The sequence below is a fragment of the Salmo salar genome, unplaced genomic scaffold, assembly GCF_905237065.1.
Source record: "Salmo salar unplaced genomic scaffold, Ssal_v3.1, whole genome shotgun sequence".
NCBI lineage: Eukaryota > Metazoa > Chordata > Actinopteri > Salmoniformes > Salmonidae > Salmo > Salmo salar.
This window is the reverse complement of record NW_025550108.1, coordinates 17,802-39,103: the sequence shown is the minus strand read 5'-3', so window position 1 is coordinate 39,103 and position 21,302 is coordinate 17,802. Positions and strand designations below refer to the sequence as shown.

General features: G+C 44.8%; 1 protein-coding gene across 1 annotated transcript in view; it reads left to right on the top strand.

Annotated features, from left to right (window-relative positions):
- LOC106597004 (dynein axonemal heavy chain 6-like) overlaps window positions 1-21,302 on the top strand; it is a gene marked incomplete at its 3' end in the record, with an annotated part of 114,558 nt that overhangs the window by 82,676 nt on the left and 10,580 nt on the right. Inside the window, 10 exon segments of the mRNA XM_045713651.1 lie at window positions 2,425-2,637; window positions 4,124-4,345; window positions 4,513-4,635; window positions 9,434-9,575; window positions 9,578-9,615; window positions 10,074-10,217; window positions 14,886-15,107; window positions 15,377-15,524; window positions 17,313-17,470; window positions 20,601-20,732. Of these exon segments, the coding sequence (XP_045569607.1) occupies window positions 2,425-2,637; window positions 4,124-4,345; window positions 4,513-4,635; window positions 9,434-9,575; window positions 9,578-9,615; window positions 10,074-10,217; window positions 14,886-15,107; window positions 15,377-15,524; window positions 17,313-17,470; window positions 20,601-20,732 (1,542 nt within the window).

Sequence of the window (21,302 nt, the reverse complement as noted above, 5' to 3'; positions counted from 1 at the left end):
CAACAAGGTACTGACTGACCCTACCCAGCATGACCAACAAGGTACTGACTGACCCTACCCAGCATGACCAACAAGGTACTGACTGACCCTACCCAGCATGACCAACAAGGTACTGACTGACCCTACCCAGCATGACGCACAAGGTACTGACTGACCCTACCCAGCATGACCAACAAGGTACTGACTTCCCCAACCCAACATGACCAACAAGGTACTGACTGACCCTACCCAGCATGACCAACAAGGTACTGACTGGACCTACCCAGCATGACCAACAAGGTACTGACTGGCCCTACCCAACATGACGCACAAGGTACTGACTGACTGCCCCAACCCAACATGACCAACAAGGTACTGACTGACCCTACCCAGCATGACGCACAAGGTACTGACTGACCCTACCCAGCATGACCAACAAGGTACTGACTGGACCTACCCAGCATGACCAACAAGGTACTGACTGACCCTACCCATCATGACCAACAAGGTACTGACTGACCCTACCCATCATGACCAACAAGGTACTGACTGACCCTACCCAGCATGACGCACAAGGTACTGACTGACCCTACCCAGCATGACCAACAAGGTACTGACTGACCCTACCCATCATGACCAACAAGGTACTGACTGACCCTACCCAGCATGACGCACAAGGTACTGACTGACCCTACCCAGCATGACGCACAAGGTACTGACTGTCCCTACCCATCATGACCAACAAGGTACTGACTGACCCTACCCATCATGACCAACAAGGTAGTGACTGACCCTACCCAGCATGACGCACAAGGTACTGACTGTCCCTACCCAGCATGACGCACAAGGTACTGACTGTCCCTACCCAGCATGACGCACAAGGTACTGACTGACCCAACCCAACATGACCAACAAGGTACTGACTGACCCTACCCATCATGACCAACAAGGTACTGACTGACCCTACCCATCATGACCAACAAGGAATTCACTGGCCCTACCCATCATGACCAACAAGGTACTGACTGTTCCTACCCAGCATGACCAACAAGGTACTGACTGACCCTACCCATCATGACCAACAAGGTACTGACTGACCCTACCCAGCATGACGCACAAGGTACTGACTGACCCTACCCATCATGACCAACAAGGTACTGACTGACCCTACCCAACATGACGCACAAGGTACTGACTGACCCTACCCAGCATGACCAACAAGGTACTGACTGACCCTACCCATCATGACCAACAAGGTACTGACTGACCCTACCCATCATGACCAACAAGGTACTGACTGTTCCTACCCAGCATGACCAACAAGGTACTGACTGACCCTACCCATCATGACCAACAAGGTACTGACTGACCCTACCCATCATGACCAACAAGGAATTCACTGGCCCTACCCATCATGACCAACAAGGTACTGACTGTTCCTACCCAGCATGACCAACAAGGTACTGACTGACCCTACCCATCATGACCAACAAGGTACTGACTGACCCTACCCAGCATGACGCACAAGGTACTGACTGACCCTACCCATCATGACCAACAAGGTACTGACTGACCCTACCCAACATGACGCACAAGGTACTGACTGACCCTACCCAGCATGACCAACAAGGTACTGACTGACCCTACCCAGCATGACCAACAAGGAATTCACTGGCCCTACCCATCATGACCAACAAGGTACTGACTGTTCCTACCCAGCATGACCAACAAGGTACTGACTGACCCTACCCAGCATGATGCACAAGGTACTGACTGGCCCTACCCATCATGACCAACAAGGTACTGACTGACTGCCCCAACCCAACATGACCAACAAGGTACTGACTGACTGCCCCAACCCAGCATGACCAACAAGGTACTGACTGACCCTACCCAGCATGACTAACAAGGTACTGACTGACCCTACCCAGCATGACCAACAAGGTACTGACTGACTGCCCCAACCCAACATGACCAACAAGGTACTGACTGACCCTACCCAGCATGACTAACAAGGTACTGACTGACCCTACCCAGCATGACCAACAAGGTACTGACTGACTGCCCCAACCCAGCATGACCAACAAGGTACTGACTGTTCCTACCCAGCATGACCAACAAGGTACTGACTGGCCCTACCCAACATGACCAACAAGGTACTGACTGACTGCCCCAACCCAACATGACCAACAAGGTACTGACTGACTGAACTTATGTATTCATTCATATAAACATAACATAGGCCTCAAAGTGCTTCATATAATAAAGTTATCAATGATGGCTATGTCATTACAAATGATCAAGGATAAACACAAAAACATAATTCAACAAAATCATTCAATTTGGTTCAGTTTTACTTCAAATGAAAATCTATGAATTAGTGCTGATGTATATTCCTTATATGTTTCTCCATGTGGTTGTAACCCTTCCTCTCCCTCCCTCCAGGTGATCCAGCTGTATGAGACCATGATAGTACGTCATGGTGTGATGTTGGTGGGTCCTACAGGTGGAGGGAAGACCACGGTCTACACCATCCTGTCTGATACCTTAGATACCCTGTGGCAGGCTGGCCACGGGAAACACAACCCCTTCTACCTCCCTGTCAAGACATACGTCCTCAACCCCAAGTCTGTCACCATGGGAGAGCTCTACGGAGAGGTACGCCTGGCTGACAATTCATCTGTGCACTAACAGACTCACATACTGTAACTTCATTTCAACCATTTGTTGTCTATGATGTACTAATGGCTTTTCTGATGTTAATAAAGCTATAGGGGCTGATTCTCTTGACCCCTTCTAACTGCAGCTCTCTGCTCCACTGACAGCAGAACCACTGACCTTCATTTGAACTTGACTATTGTTTCTGGTGTCCTCCTTTGAGATCTGGAAAGTGGCGCGTGTCCTCCCCCTACATGAAGGAGGAGATCCTTCTGACTTAGATAACTACCGTCCAATTTCCAAATGATCTTCCCTTTTCAAACTTTTTAGAATCCCTGACCAACTTTCAGCTAAGAACTTTTTCAACTTCTTAATGTGAACCAATCGGGTTTTAGACCTGGACACAGCACCGGTTCAGCTGCTACGGTTATTCTAGATGATGTGTTAAATTGCTTGGATCATAAAAAATCATTCTGCTGCCTTGTTTATAGACCTTTCCAAGGCCTTTGACACTGTTGACCGTCACATTCTCATTCAAAGGCTGACTGAAATAGGTCTGGGTCAGGCTTTTTGCAAACGGTTTGAGAATTATCTGTCAGACAGGACTCAATGCATGATTTCTGATGGTGTTAAGTCTAGTTTCCTGGATATTACAAAAGGTGTACCGCAGGGGTCGGTACTGGGACCTGTTCTCTTTACTATTTATGTAAATAATATTGGTCTATCTGTTAACTTGTAATATTCATCTGTATGCAGACGACAGTGTGATGTATGCCATTGACCCAACTGTTGACCAGGCTATGTTAGAGCTGCAATCTGACCTTGTTACCTTACAGAATGCCCTGGTTGGTTTAAAACTGGTACTTAATGTGGGCAAGACTAAATGCATGTTGTTCACTAATTCTCTCCAAAATGTTTCAGATGGACTACATATTTATTGGATGGTTCTCCCATCAATCGGGTTCCCACCTATAAATATCTGTGCATTTCGATTGACAAAGACTTAATGTTTAAAAAATATATGGATGAGCTAGTTAAGAAGCTAAGATTTAAAGTGGGCTTCTGTTTTTAGACATACTGTAGATCTGGCCTCTCCCTAAATAGCAGGAAGCAGGTTGTTAACTATGGTCATGTTTTATTGGTAATGTACATTTTTCTTCCTGTTTGTGAGAAAATGTTTGTACTCAGGGCACCATTGGGAATGAGACCCTGGTCTCAATTGGGCTGCCCTGAATAAATAAAAGTGAATACAACATTTGTTCAATCAGTCTATAAATAAATCTATCCATAAACAGTCAGTTGATTTGTTAACAGTTAACCATCCAACTCATTAATGTACCAATTAGTCCAATCAATGTATCCTTCGTTCTCTTGCTCGCTCGTTTACTCACTCACTTGCTATTGGTTTTTACCAATGTATATACACAAACATATGTCACAAAGTGCATAACATGAGCCCCTAACCTTTAATCCCTGACCCCTACAGGTGAACATATTGACCCTGGAGTGGCGTGACGGCCTGATGGCGCTCAGCGTGCGAGCGGCCTGCAACGACACCAGCGATGACCACAAGTGGATCGTGTCGGACGGTCCGGTGGACGCGCTGTGGATTGAGAACATGAACACGGTCCTGGACGATAACAAGATGCTGTGTCTGGCCAACAGCGAACGCATCAAACTGACCCCGTCTATACACATGGTGTTTGAGGTCAGAGGGTCAAGGGTTATAGGTTAGGGGTCCCTCTTCACTGCGTTCTAGTGTTGATGACAAGTGGGACAGTCACTATGGACTTCTTTGACATGAACAGATAATAGTGACATGTTAAAGATCCAAACTTGGTAAACGCTCTGCAACCTCTGTGTTGTGTGTCTCAGGTCCAGGACTTATCGGTGGCGTCCCCAGCCACAGTGAGTCGCTGTGGGATGGTCTACATCGACTCTAATGAACTCAAATGGATGCCCTATGTCCAGACCTGGATCACTGGTCTGACTAACAAGGTGATTTACCATTCTCCTTAACATGGTCCAGACCTGGATCACTGGTCTGACTAACAAGGTGATTTACCATTCTCCTTAACATGGTCCAGACCTGGATCACTGGTCTGACTAACAAGGTGATTTACCATTCTCCTTAACATGGTCCAGACCTGGATCACTGGTCTGACTAACAAGGTGATTTACCATTCTCCTTAACATGGTCCAGACCTGGATCACTGGTCTGACTAACAAGGTGATTTACCATTCTCCTTAACATGGTCCAGACCTGGATCACTGGTCTGACTAACAAGGTGATTTACCATTCTCCTTAACATGGTCCAGACCTGGATCACAGGCCTGACTAACAAGGTGATTTACCATTCTCCTTAACATGGTCCAGACCTGGATCACTGGTCTGACTAACAAGGTGATTTACCATTCTCCTTAACATGGTCCAGACCTGGATCACTGGTCTGACTAACAAGGTGATTTACCATTCTCCTTAACATGGTCCAGACCTGGATTACTGATCTGACTAACAAGGTGATTTACCATTCTCCTTAACATGGTCCAGACCTGGATCACTGGTCTGACTAACAAGGTGATTTACCATTCTCCTTAACATGGTCCAGACCTGGATCACTGGTCTGACTAACAAGGTGATTTACCATTCTCCTTAACATGGTCCAGACCTGGATCACTGGTCTGACTAACAAGGTGATTTCCTGCTCTGATCACATCTCTACACCATCAGAATATACATCTACCATGTCTTCATAATCATAACGCCCCTCGGTGGAAGTAGCTGTATGGGCTCAGTCAAGCCTGTTTCCCATTGGAAATCTGTATTCTCATGTTATCGTTCTGTGAAGATCACAGAGAATGTTGCGTGTCTCAGACCAAAGACAGAGGTGTATCTAACTATATAGATGGCTAGAATGGTACTCCTACCGTCAGTGTCAGCAGATCCATCATAAACATCAACCACCACAACACATCAAAGATCATCATGTGACCCGCCACCTCTAACCTTTACACATTCTCTCTTGTATCATTAGAGGATCCTGTGAACTGTCCCTGTCTTTATGGTAACTGTGTCTTTAAATGGTTTTATATCCTCCCTCCTACTGCTGCTGTGGTTTCTGATGTTATAGCTGACAGATGATACAGACCTACAGTGTTGTCAGATGGGTTTTATCTGCTGTGGTTTCTGATGTTATAGCTGACAGATGATACAGACCTACAGTGTTGTCAGATGGGTTTTATCTGCTGTGGTTTCTGATGTTATAGCTGACAGATGATACAGACCTACAGTGTTGTCAGATGGGTCTTATCTGCTGTGGTTTCTGATGTTATAGCTGACAGATGATACAGACCTACAGTGTTGTCAGATGGGTTTTATCTGCTGTGGTTTCTGATGTTATAGCTGACAGATGATACAGACCTACAGTGTTGTCAGATGGGTTTTATCTGCTGTGGTTTCTGATGTTATAGCTGACAGATGATACAGACCTACAGTGTTGTCAGATGGGTTTTATCTGCTGTGGTTTCTGATGTTATAGCTGACAGATGATACAGACCTACAGTGTTGTCAGATGGGTTTTATCTGCTGTGGTTTCTGATGTTATAGCTGACAGATGATACAGACCTACAGTGTTGTCAGAGATGGGTTTTATCTGCTGTGGTTTCTGATGTTATAGCTGACAGATGATACAGACCTACAGTGTTGTCAGATGGGTTTTATCTGCTGTGGTTTCTGATGTTATAGCTGACAGATGATACAGACCTACAGTGTTGTCAGATGGGTTTTATCTGCTGTGGTTTCTGATGTTATAGCTGACAGATGATACAGACCTACAGTGTTGTCAGAATGGGTTTTATCTGCTGTGGTTTCTGATGTTATAGCTGACAGATGATACAGACCTACAGTGTTGTCAGAGATGGGTTTTATCTGCTGTGGTTTCTGATGTTATAGCTGACAGATGATACAGACCTACAGTGTTGTCAGAGATGGGTTTTATCTGCTGTGGTTTCTGATGTTATAGCTGACAGATGATACAGACCTACAGTGTTGTCAGATGGGTTTTATCTGCTGTGGTTTCTGATGTTATAGCTGACAGATGATACAGACCTACAGTGTTGTCAGAGATGGGTTTTATCTGCTGTGGTTTCTGATGTTATAGCTGACAGATGATACAGACCTACAGTGTTGTCAGAGATGGGTTTTATCTGCTGTGGTTTCTGATGTTATAGCTGACAGATGATACAGACCTACAGTGTTGTCAGAATGGGTTTTATCTGCTGTGGTTTCTGATGTTATAGCTGACAGATGATACAGACCTACAGTGTTGTCAGAATGGGTTTTATCTGCTGTGGTTTCTGATGTTATAGCTGACAGATGATACAGACCTACAGTGTTGTCAGATGGGTTTTATCTGCTGTGGTTTCTGATGTTATAGCTGACAGATGATACAGACCTACAGTGTTGTCAGATGGGTTTTATCTGCTGTGGTTTCTGATGTTATAGCTGACAGATGATACAGACCTACAGTGTTGTCAGAGATGGGTTTTATCTGCTGTGGTTTCTGATGTTATAGCTGACAGATGATACAGACCTACAGTGTTGTCAGAATGGGTTTTATCTGCTGTGGTTTCTGATGTTATAGCTGACAGATGATACAGACCTACAGTGTTGTCAGAGATGGGTTTTATCTGCTGTGGTTTCTGATGTTATAGCTGACAGATGATACAGACCTACAGTGTTGTCAGAATGGGTTTTATCTGCTGTGGTTTCTGATGTTATAGCTGACAGATGATACAGACCTACAGTGTTGTCAGATGGGTTTTATCTGCTGTGGTTTCTGATGTTATAGCTGACAGATGATACAGACCTACAGTGTTGTCAGAGATGGGTTTTATCTGCTGTGGTTTCTGATGTTATAGCTGACAGATGATACAGACCTACAGTGTTGTCAGATGGGTTTTATCTGCTGTGGTTTCTGATGTTATAGCTGACAGATGATACAGACCTACAGTGTTGTCAGATGGGTTTTATCTGCTGTGGTTTCTGATGTTATAGCTGACAGATGATACAGACCTACAGTGTTGTCAGATGGGTTTTATCTGCTGTGGTTTCTGATGTTATAGCTGACAGATGATACAGACCTACAGTGTTGTCAGAGATGGGTTTTATCTGCTGTGGTTTCTGATGTTATAGCTGACAGATGATACAGACCTACAGTGTTGTCAGATGGGTTTTATCTGCTGTGGTTTCTGATGTTATAGCTGACAGATGATACAGACCTACAGTGTTGTCAGAGATGGGTTTTATCTGCTGTGGTTTCTGATGTTATAGCTGACAGATGATACAGACCTACAGTGTTGTCAGATGGGTTTTATCTGCTGTGGTTTCTGATGTTATAGCTGACAGATGATACAGACCTACAGTGTTGTCAGAATGGGTTTTATCTGCTGTGGTTTCTGATGTTATAGCTGACAGATGATACAGACCTACAGTGTTGTCAGATGGGTTTTATCTGCTGTGGTTTCTGATGTTATAGCTGACAGATGATACAGACCTACAGTGTTGTCAGATGGGTTTTATCTGCTGTGGTTTCTGATGTTATAGCTGACAGATGATACAGACCTACAGTGTTGTCAGATGGGTTTTATCTGCTGTGGTTTCTGATGTTATAGCTGACAGATGATACAGACCTACAGTGTTGTCAGATGGGTTTTATCTGCTGTGGTTTCTGATGTTATAGCTGACAGATGATACAGACCTACAGTGTTGTCAGAGATGGGTTTTATCTGCTGTGGTTTCTGATGTTATAGCTGACAGATGATACAGACCTACAGTGTTGTCAGAATGGGTTTTATCTGCTGTGGTTTCTGATGTTATAGCTGACAGATGATACAGACCTACAGTGTTGTCAGAGATGGGTTTTATCTGCTGTGGTTTCTGATGTTATAGCTGACAGATGATACAGACCTACAGTGTTGTCAGAGATGGGTTTTATCTGCTGTGGTTTCTGATGTTATAGCTGACAGATGATACAGACCTACAGTGTTGTCAGAGTGGGTTTTATCTGCTGTGGTTTCTGATGTTATAGCTGACAGATGATACAGACCTACAGTGTTGTCAGATGGGTTTTATCTGCTGTGGTTTCTGATGTTATAGCTGACAGATGATACAGACCTACAGTGTTGTCAGAATGGGTTTTATCTGCTGTGGTTTCTGATGTTATAGCTGACAGATGATACAGACCTACAGTGTTGTCAGATGGGTTTTATCTGCTGTGGTTTCTGATGTTATAGCTGACAGATGATACAGACCTACAGTGTTGTCAGAGATGGGTTTTATCTGCTGTGGTTTCTGATGTTATAGCTGACAGATGATACAGACCTACAGTGTTGTCAGATGGGTTTTATCTGCTGTGGTTTCTGATGTTATAGCTGACAGATGATACAGACCTACAGTGTTGTCAGAGATGGGTTTTATCTGCTGTGGTTTCTGATGTTATAGCTGACAGATGATACAGACCTACAGTGTTGTCAGAGATGGGTTTTATCTGCTGTGGTGTCTGATGTTATAGCTGACAGATGATTTATCTTGATAACTCTCTATCGATTGATTGTTTGACATGGATCTTTATCTTAATTCAAAAGCCAACTTTTACCTCTTTTTCCTTGATGTCCTGATCATACATTTAAATTGCCCTGCTTCTCACTCTCTCTGCCCTCTCTGTTGCTGTCTCTCCCTCCCCCTATCCTCCTCTCCCTTCCACCTCCTCCATTCCCTCCCACTCTCCCCCCCCAGCTCCCTGAAGCGGTGTGTGTGTACCTGTTGGCGTTGTTTGAGCAGTACGTGGAGAAGGGTCTTCAGTTTGTGTGGAAGCGTTGTGTCCAGGCCATGGGCCAGGTTGACATCAGTAAGGTCACTACCCTCTGCTGCCTGTTGGAGCGCTGCTGCTGGGAGACGGAAGACCAGATCTCAAGATGGTAGGCTAAATGTTACTAGAACGCAGCATGACCACAACCACATATTAACCAGTCATTATACACATTTATAAACTGGGTTGTTCTAGCCCTGAAATCTGATTGGCTGACAGACGGGGTATATCAGACCGTATACCACGGGTATGACAAAACATTTATTTTTACTTCTTTAATTACTTTGTTAACCAGTTTATAATAGCAATAAGGCACCTCGGGGGTTTGTGGTATATGACCAATATACCACGGCTAAGGGCTGTATCCAGGCACTCCACGTTGCGTCGTGCTTAAGAACAGCCCTTAGCCATGGTATATTGACCACCGCTTATTAAGTACAGCTCCATCTGTGTGTGTGTGTGTGTGTGTGTGTGTGTGTGTGTGTGTGTGTGTGTGTGTGTGTGTGTGTGTGTGTGTGTGTGTGTGTGTGTGTGTCTGTGTGTGTCTGTGTGTGTGTGTGTGTCTAGGAAGCTAAGCACCTGAACAGTGTGTTGTGTCAGACGTTTGTGTTTTGCTACCTGTGGTCTGTGGGGGGTAACCTGACTGACAGCCACTGGGATGCCTTCGACAGCTTCGTCAGACAACAGTTTGAAGACAATAATGACGCCAAGGTTAGTGGGGCCTTCATCACCGTCATTATAGTCAAAATCATCATCATTATAATCATCATCATAGTCAGAATAATTACAGTTGAAGTGGGAAGTTTACATACACTTAGGTTGGAGTCATTAACACTCGTTTTTCATCCACTCCACACATTTCTTGTTAACAACCTATAGTTTTGGCAAGTCGGTTAGGACATCTACTTTTTGCACAACCCAAGTAATTTTTACAACAATTGTTTGCAGACAGATTATTTCCCTTATAATTCACTGTATCACAATTCCAGTGGGTCAGAAGTTTACATACACTAAGTTGACTGTGCCTTTAAACAGCTTGGAATATTCCAGAATTATAATCATCATTATAGTCAGAATTATAGTCATTATAGTCCGAATTGTAATCATCATCCTCATTATAGTCAGAATTATAATCATCATCATTATAGTCCGAATTATAATCGTCATCATTATAGTCAGAATTATAATCATCATTATCATTGTAGTCAGAATTATAATCATCATCATCATTATAGTCAGAATTATAATCATCATCATTATAGTCAGAATTATAATCATCATCATTATAGTCAGAATTATAATCATCATCATTATAGTCAGAATTATAATCGTCATCATTATAGTCAGAATTATAATCGTCATCATTATAGTCAGAATTATAATCGTCATCATTATAGTCAGAATTATAATCATCATTATCATTGTAGTCAGAATTATAATCATCATCATCATTATAGTCAGAATTATAATCATCATCATTATAGTCCGAATTATAATCATCATCATTATAGTCAGAATTATAATCATCATCATCTTATAGTCAAATTATAATCATCATCATTATAGTCAGAATTATAATCATCATTATCATTGTAGTCAGAATTATAATCATCATCATCATTATAGTCCGAATTATAATCATCATCATTATAGTCCGAATTATAATCATCATCATTATAGTCCGAATTATAATCATCATTATCATTGTAGTCAGAATTATAATCATCATCATCATTATAGTCAGAATTATAATCATCATCATTATAGTCAGAATTATAATCATCATCATCATTATTGTCAGATTCATCATCTACACCATAGCATGCTTATCACACACACAGGGGGAGAGACACACACACTATATACTGTTTTCTATTCCATACCATCAGAGGACTGCATTTAAAAAGACCCTGCATTTCCAGACCTGTTCAAAGCTTTATCTATTACCAGGGTCCCACATAACCTGCCCAGGCTGCCATACATATTACTGAAGGCCAACACTCGTCGCCAGGTGCTAGCTAGTATTAGCATGCTACAGAGGTGTAACTGGGGAATGGGGATTCTGTCCTGTTTCCTTCTAAGGTTAGATTTTCTTATCTGAAACGCCATGGGCAAGAACTAGGACCAGACCCTTTCTGCCTGGCTAGAATTTTCTCTTTAAGCCGAACTGAACTCGAGAACCAACTTCTCTCGGTTAAAAACTGCATATGTGACATCGACATTAGTCAAAACATTTATTTGGATTTCCACAATGCCACTTGACCACTACCACAGGATAAACAGCTGCCCACTACCACAGGATAAACAGCTGCCCACTGCCACAGGATAAACAGCTGCCCACTACCACAGGATAAACAGCTGCCCTCTACCACAGGATAAACAGCTGCCCACTACCACAGGATAAAGTGATACAGCTGCCCACTACCACAGGATAAACAGCTGCACACTACCACAGGATAAACAGCTGCCCTCTACCACAGGATAAACAGCTGCCCACTACCACAGGATAAACAGCTGCCCACTACCACAGGATAAACAGCTGCCCTCTACCACAGGATAAACAGCTGCCCACTACCACAGGATAAACAGCTGCCCTCTACCACAGGATAAACAGCTGCCCACTACCACAGGATAAACAGCTACCCATTATCACAGGATAAACAGCTGCCCTCTACCACAGGATAAACAGCTGCCCTCTACCACAGGATAAACAGCTGCCCTCTACCACAGGATAAACAGCTTTGAGACAGTCCTGCCCAGTAGCACAGCGCGTCGGACTTTGTTTGCACAAGACAACACGTCACACATTTTTTTAACTTGTGAAGTACTGCATCAAACACCTTAGCTAGTTGTATTGATAAATATCCTACTGCATCAAACACCTTAGCTAGATGTATTGATAAATATCCTACTGCACCCAACACCTTAGCTAGATGTATTGATAAATATCCTACTGTACCCAACACCTTAGCTAGATGTATTGATAAATATCCTACTGCATCAAACACCTTAGCTAGATGTATTGATAAATATCCTACTGCACCTAACACCTTAGCTAGATGTATTGATAAATATCCTACTGCATCCAACACCTTAGCTAGATGTAAACTTGCATGACTAAATGCTCCTTGCCAAAAACGTCAAAATTAATGACAGATTTCTTGAGTTATCTTAAATTCATTCTGACTCTTTTTAGGAAGTGATACTGGCTTTGTTTTTATGGTGTCCTATGGGGGACAAACATCAGTAACTGCCACATCAAACCACACCTCCAAGACTGACATTTTTCTTAATGAGCAACAGAAAAACACTTGCTGAATCGGTGCGTTCAGTCACTCTTTAAGTCCTCTGAAAGGGTTTAAAATCAAATAGAGCCCTTACCTGTGCAATCAATTCAATATGTAGACTGCTACCAATTATGAATATCTGACGAAGACTGCTACCATGTAAGTGTATTCAGTTGTTTTTATCAATTGGATATATGCAACAAAAACATGTGCTGTAAAGGCATGCCGTTTTAGTAGATGGATATGGACATGTTGAAATTAGCATCTCTAAAGGTATCGGTAGGAACACCTCTGTCTGTCCCCTCAGCAATAAGGACAGCAGGTGAAAGAGGCTGGAAGAGAAGTAGATTTCATATATCTGCAGAGAACTTTCAATGTATTTCATCATGCCATCAATGGAGACTATGGTTGCCATTGGTTGGTATCACAGTAATGATATCCAATAGAAACTCTCTACTTTCCTCTTCTGGAAGTGCCCGCTGGGTTGTAACAGTGTAATGATGGATATAATGTTGTATTCCTTGAGTGAGTCTGTGGAGGAGTAGAATATGCATCATTTACCTGTTAGTGGAGTGAGAGAGTGTGAGAGAGAAAGGATGAAGGCTGAATGTGTTACGGTCCAAAACTAACAAAGATGATTTGTCCTGGAGGATCTAAACATGCATGCACACACACCCCCAGACACCAACACAAGGCTGGTGTAGTCTGTCTCTGGGGATAACTAATGTGCAGCTCAGAGAACCTGAGGCGACTGTCGCTCTGTCTACTGTGGAGTTAGGGGGCCATTATGTACCCATTCATATTCCTGTCTACTGTGGAGTTAGGGGCCATTATGTACACATTCATATTCCTGTCTACTGTGGAGTTAGGGGCCATTATGTACCCATTCATATTCCTGTCTACTGTGGAGTTAGGGGCCATTATGGACCCATTCATATTCCTGTCTACTGTGGAGTTAGGGGCCATTATGTACCCATTCATATTCCTGTCCACTGTGGAGTTAGGGGCCATTATGTACCCATTCATATTCCTGTCTACTGTGGAGTTAGGGGCCATTGTGTACACATTCATATTCCTGTCTACTGTGGAGTTAGGGGCCATTATGGACCCATTCATATTCCTGTCTACTGTGGAGTTAGTGGCCATTATGTACCCATTCATACTCCCTGTCTTCTGTGGAGTTAGGGGCCATTATGTACCCATTCATATTCCTGTCTACTGTGGAGTTAGGGGCCATTATGGACCCATTCATATTCCTGTCTTCTGTGGAGTTAGGGGCCATTATGTACCCATTCATATTCCTGTCTACTGTGGAGTTAGGGGGCCATTATGGACCCATTCATATTCCTGTCTACTGTGGAGTTAGGGGCCATTATGTACACATTCATATTCCTGTCTACTGTGGAGTTAGGGGCCATTATGTACACATTCATATTCCTGTCTACTGTGGAGTTAGGGGCCATTATGTACCCATTCATATTCCTGTCTACTGTGGAGTTAGGGGCCATTATGGACACATTCATATTCCTGTCTACTGTGGCGTTAGGGGCCAGTATGTACCCATTCATATTCCTGTCTACTGTGGAGTTAGGGGGCATTGTGTACACATTCATATCCCTGTGTGTCTGTAATGATATGTGTGCCAGGTTGGCTCTCGCTGACAGTAAACAAACCACATGCACCCACACACCTCGAACAGCAGGACACCAAGTCCAGGGGGACAAACACTACACACAAACTCTCACACACTGCAGGGGGGGGGAACGGAACACAAACTCTCACACACTGCAGGGGGAAACAGAACACATGTGCAGGGCGGTGAAAACACAGTCAACAGCTAAGAGCACAGGCTTCTCCAGGCATCAGTTACCTTAACATAGAGACACACAGGCCTGCACCCTTTAATGGTGTTCTGACCACCAAACTGTTACATCCAGACATGGCTTTGTCTGCCTGCTTCCATCATGACATTTCCAGTGTTAGAATATATTAAACATTATCACTATCAACCCTGTTAGATCTGTATGACTTAGGGACAGTAAATACTGTATTTGTCTATATTGTGTGGTGTGTGTGTGTGTGTGTGTGTTAGCTGCCCAGCTCGGGGGACCTGTGGAGTGTGTTCATGGACTTCAACCACAAGCGTCTGGAGCCGTGGGAGAGGATCATCCCCTCCTTTAGGTACAACAAGGAACTGCCCTTCTTTGAGATGTTGGTTCCCACCACCGACACGGTGCGTTATGGCTACCTGATGGAGAAACTGCTGTCTGTAGGACACTCTGTCCTCTTCACCGGCATCACCGGAGTAGGAAAGGTATGCTTACACACACACACACACACACACACACACAACTAAACTGCTCTAGAATGTTCCTTCGATATCTTCTGACATGTTGATATTTCAACATTCCATATTGTTGTCCTGCACCACTGCTTGTCAGAGGCATCTCTTACTAGTTGTATTAGCTGGACCTTGTGGAGAAATACACATTGATCATGGAATGAATCTAACACTCACTGTTAACCCTATGCATTCCTAAGTGTTTCCTCAGGGGTTCTCTTGTCTCTCTGTGTGTGTGTCAGTCTGTGGTGGCCCGTGGTCTTCTGAACAGTGTCCAGGAGAAGGGAGGCTATGTTCCCGTCTATATCAACTTCTCAGCCCAGACCACCTCGGCCAGAACACAGGAGATGATCGAGTCCAAACTGGAGAAGAAGAGGAAGAACATTCTGGGTGAGAGAGAGAGAGGAATATTGGGATAGAGATACAGTAACTAGCAATACATTCTGGATGAGAGAGAGAGGAATATTGGGATAGAGATACAGTAACTAGCAATACATTCTGGATGAGAGAGAGAGGAATATTGGGATAGAGATACAGTAACTAGCAATACATTCTGAAGAGAGAGAGGAATATTGGGATAGAGATACAGTAACTAGCAATACATTCTGAGGAGAGAGAGAGAGAGGAATATTGGGATAGAGATACAGTATCTAGCAATACATTCTGGGTGAGAGAGAGAAGAGAATATTGGGATAGAGATACAGTAACTAGCAATACATTCTGGATGAGAGAGAGAGAGAGGAATATTGGGATAGAGATATAGTATCTAGCAATACATTCTGGGTGAGAGAGAGAGAGGAATATTGGGATAGAGATACAGTAACTAGCAATACATTCTGGATGAGAGAGAGAGGAATATTGGGATAGAGATACAGTAACTAGCAATACATTCTGGATGAGAGAGAGAGGAATATTGGGATAGAGATACAGTAACTAGCAATACATTCTGGATAAGAGAGAGAGAGAGGAATATTGGGATAGAGATATAGTATCTAGCAATACATTCTGGGTGAGAGAGAGAGAGAGAGGAATATTGGGATAGAGATACAATAACTAGCAATACATTCTGGGTGAGCGAGAGAGGAATATTGGGATAGAGATACAGTAACTAGCAATACATTCTGGATGAGAGAGAGATGAATATTGGGATAGAGATACAGTAACTAGCAATACATTCTGGATGAGAGAGAGAGAGGAATATTGGGATAGAGATACAGTAACTAGCAATACATTCTGGTGAGAGAGAGAGGAATATTAGGATAGAGATACAGTAACTAGCAACCCATTCTGGATAGAATATTAATTTAATTTTTATGTTATAGAATACAAACTACAACCCATTCTGGATGAGAGAGAGAGGAGGAATATTGGGATAAGATACATAACTAGCAATACATTCCTCAGAGAGAGGAATATTGGGATAGAGATACAGTAACTAGCAATACATTCTGGATGAGAGAGAGGAATATTGGGATAGAGATACAGTAACTAGCAATACATTCTGGATGAGAGAGAGAGGAATATTGGGATAGAGATACAGTAACTAGCAATACATTCTGGATGAGAGAGAGAGGAATATTGGGATAGAGATACATTAACTAGCAATACATTCTGAGAGAGAGAGGAATATTGGGATAGAGATACATTAACTAGCAATACATTCTGGTGAGCGAGAGAGGAATATTGGGATAGAGATACAGTAACTAGCAATACATTCTGGATGAGAGAGAGAGGAATATTGGGATAGAGATACAGTAACTAGCAATACATTCTGGATGAGAGAGAGAGAGAGGAATATTGGGATAGAGATACAGTAACTAGCAATACATTCTGAGAGAGAGAGGAATATTGGGATAGAGATACAGTAACTAGCAATACATTCTGGATGAGAGAGAGAGGAATATTGGGATAGAGATACAGTAACTAGCAATACATTCAGAGAGAGAGAGAGAGAGAGAGAGAGACAGAAGAGGAAAGAGACACAGGAATGATATTGGAGAGGTGTGAGAACAGGGTTTCCCCAACACGGTCCTGGGCCCATATGTTGTTGGCATCCTAGCACGACATGGTGGTTATACATCACCCAGACAATATCACCCTGGTAACATGAACTGATAGGCCTACTTCGCTAAGTGTTATTAATGGCCTCCATACCTCCCTCCCTCCTCTTCATGTCAGGTGCTCCTGGTAACAGAAAGATAGTGATCTTTGTGGATGATCTGAACATGCCTAAGTTGGACACCTACGGCTCCCAGCCTCCAATAGAACTGCTCAGACAGTTCCAGGACTTCCACGGCTTCTACGACCGAGAGAAGTTCTTCTGGAAGGAGATCCAGGTACACACACACACACACACACACACACACACACACACACACACACACACACAATGTTGTTTAATATGTAGACAGTCTCATCTTGTCTGGGCTAGAGGATATTAGGTGAAACATTTAGTCTATTCTGCTCCAGTCTGGGGTTTTAGTCTGAGAAAATGAAGTGACTTTTTGTTTGTGGTCAGTGAATACTTTGACTTGTTCAGTATTCAGACAGAGGGATGGTCTGAGGTCTATAGTAGATTGGAGGCTCATGTCCAGGAGCTGGTCAGTGAATACTTTGACTTGTTCAGTATTCAGACAGAGGGATGGTCTGAGGTCTATAGTAGATTGGAGGCTCATGTCCAGGAGCTGGTCAGTGAATACTTTGACTTGTTCAGTATTCAGACAGAGGGATGGTCTGAGGTCTATAGTAGATTGGAGGCTCATGTCCAGGAGCTGGTCAGTGAATACTTTGACTTGTTCAGTATTCAGACAGAGGGATGGTCTGAGGTCTATAGTAGATTGGAGGCTCATGTCCAGGAGCTGGTCAGTGAATACTTTGACTTGTTCAGTATTCAGACAGAGGGATGGTCTGAGGTCTATAGTAGATTGGAGGCTCATGTCCAGCAGCTGGTCAGTGAATACTTTGACTTGTTCAGTATTCAGACAGAGGGATGGTCTGAGGTCTATAGTAGATTGGGCTCATGTCCAGGAGCTGGTCAGTGAATACTTTGACTTGTTCAGTATTCAGACAGAGGGATGGTCTGAGGTCTATAGTAGATTGAGGCTCATGTCCGGGAGCTGGTCAGTGAATACTTTGACTTGTTCAGTATTCAGACAGAGGGATGGTCTGAGGTCTATAGTAGATTGGAGGCTCATGTCCAGGAGCTGGTCAGTGAATACTTTGACTTGTTCAGTATTCAGACAGAGGGATGGTCTGAGGTCTATAGTAGATTGGAGGCTCATGTCCAGGAGCTGATAGGGTCCATTATTCTGCTACAGTACAATGTGTTTGTTTTAGTCCTTTGTTACTGTTGTGAATGGTCAGCACACAGTCATTTGTTTCCAATAGCACACATTAAAAGGGTCTATTTGTACGTATTAGGGACCAATTAATCTGTGAGGGGTGGGTGGATGTGTGGGGGTGGGTGGATGTGAGGGGTGGGTGGATGTGTGAGGGTCGGTGGATGTGTGAGGGTGGGTGGATGTGTGGGGGTGGGTGGATGTGAGGGGTGGGTGGATGTGTGGGGGTGGGTGGATGTGTGGGGGTGGGTGGATGTGTGAGGGTGGGTGGATGTGTGGGGGTGGGTGGATGTGTGGGGGTGGGTGGATGTGTGGGGTGGGTGGATGTGTGAGGGTGGGTGGATGTGTGGGGGTGGGTGGATGTGTGAGGGTCGGTGGATGTGTGGGGGTGGGTGGATGTGTGGGGGTGGGTGGGTGGATCAGTGGTTGTGGGTGTGTGTGTGGGGGTGGGTGGATGTGTGGGGGTGGATGGATCAGTGGTTGTGGGTGGATGTGTGGGGGTGGGTGGATCAGTGGTTGTGGGTGGATGTGTGGGGGTGGGTGGATCAGTGGTTGTGGGTGTGTGTGTGGGGTGGGTGGATGTGTGGGGTGGGTGGATGTGTGGGGGTGGGTGGATGTGTGGGGTGGGTGGATGTGTGAGGGTGGGTGGATGTGTGAGGGTGGGTGGATGTGTGGGGGTGGGTGGATGTGTGGGGTGTGGGTGGATGTGTGGGGTGGGTGGATCAGTGGTTGGGGGTGGATGTGTGGGGGTGGGTGGATGAGTGGGGTGTGGGTGTTGGTGGATGTGTGGGGTGGGTGGATGTGTGGATTGGGGTGGGTGGGTGTGTGTGGGTGGATGTGTGGGGTTGGGTGGATGTGTGGGAGTGGGTGGATCAGTGGGGGTGTGTGGATGTGTGGGGGTGGGGATGTGTGGGAGTGGGTGGATCAGTGGTTGTGGGTGGATGTGTGGGGGTGGGTGGGTGTGTGTGTGTGTGTGTGTGGGTGGATGGGTGGGTGGTGTGTGTGTGGGTGGAAGTGTGGGGGTGGGTGGATGTGTGGGGGTGGGTGGATGTGTGGGAGTGGGGGTGGATGGATCAGTGGCGGTGGGTGGATCAGTGGGGCTGTGTGTGTGGGTGGATGTGTGGGGGTGTGTGTGTGGGGGTGTGTGTGTGGTGGATGTGTGGGGGGTGTGTGTGGGTGGATGTGTGGGGGTGTGTGTGTGGGTGGATGTGTGGGGGTGTGTGTGTGGGTGGATGTGTGGGGTTGTGTGTGGGTGGATGTGTGGGGGTGTGTGTGTGGGGGTGTGTGTGTGGGTGGATGTGTGGGGGTGTGTGTGGGTGGATGTGTGGGGGTGTGTGTGTGGGTGGATGTGTGGGGGTGTGTGTGGGTGGATGTGTGGGGGTGTGTGTGTGGGTGGATGTGTGGGGGTGTGTGTGTGGGTGGATGTGTGGGGGTGTGTGTGTGGGTGGATGTGTGGGGGTGTGTGTGTGGGTGGATGTGTTGGGGGTGTGTGTGGGTGGATGTGTGGGGGTGTGTGTGTGGGTGGATGTGTGGGGTGTGTGTGTGGGTGGATGTGTGGGGGTGTGTGTGGGTGGATGTGTGGGGGTGTGCAAGTGAATCTTTCAGAAAATCAGTTATTCTGCTTGTTGAGATCTGAACGTGTACTGGGTGTAAATGTGTTTCCACCACATGCAGACAGACAACAGACAACCATGTCAAGACAGCAACCAGAGTAGTCACACAAGGTCATATGCAGACACACACACACACACACACACACACACACACACACACACACACACACACACACACACACACACACACACACACACACACACACACACAAAGGGAATACAGAACCAAGGGCATGTCAATATTTTCTAATCCAAACAGGGTTTCACTCTGAAGTTTAACTCAGCTAAAAATTCTGACCCGGGTGGATGTTCTTCAAACTAAATGTCAAATGTAATATTGATAGAAGACTAAATCAATGAAAAATATGAGGCTTTAAATACATATGAAAATATGAGGGTTTAAATACATATGAAAATGTGTTGGTAGGAAATCTTCTTTCTGTGCCAAATCTTCCTTTCGACCCCCCTCTCCTCCGTTCCTCCCCTCTTCTCTCTCATTCTCTTTCTCTCTGCAGGACATGACGATCGCGGCGGCCTGCGCTCCGCCAGGAGGGGGCCGTAACCCGGTGACCCCTCGTTTCATCCGCCACTTCAGCATGCTGTGTCTGCCCACTCCCTCCGAACACAGCCTCAAACAGATCTTCAATGTGGGTAACCCCTGACCTCCTACATCTAAACCCTGCCCTAAGAACACAGTCTCAAACAGATCTTCAATGTGGGTAACCCCTGACCTCCTACATCTAAACCCTGCCCTAAGAATACAGTCTCAAACAGATCTTCAATGTGGGTAACCCCTGACCTCCTACATCTAAACCCTGCCCTAAGAGCACAGTCTCAAACAGATCTTCAATGTGGGTGACCCCTGAACTCCTACATCTAAACCCTGCCCTAAGAACACAGCCTCAAACAGATCTTCAATGTGGATAACCCCTGACCTCCTACATCTAAACCCTGCCCTAAGAGCACAGTCTCAAACAGATCTTCAATGTGGGTAACCCCTGACCTCCTACATCTAAACCCTGCCCTAAGAGCACAGTCTCAAACAGATCTTCAATGTGGGTGACCCCTGAACTCCTACATCTAAACCCTGCCCTAAGAACACAGCCTCAAACAGATCTTCAATGTGGGTAACCCCTGACCTCCTACATCTAAACCCTGCCCTAAGAGCACAGTCTCAAACAGATCTTCAATGTGGGTAACCCCTGACCTCCTACATC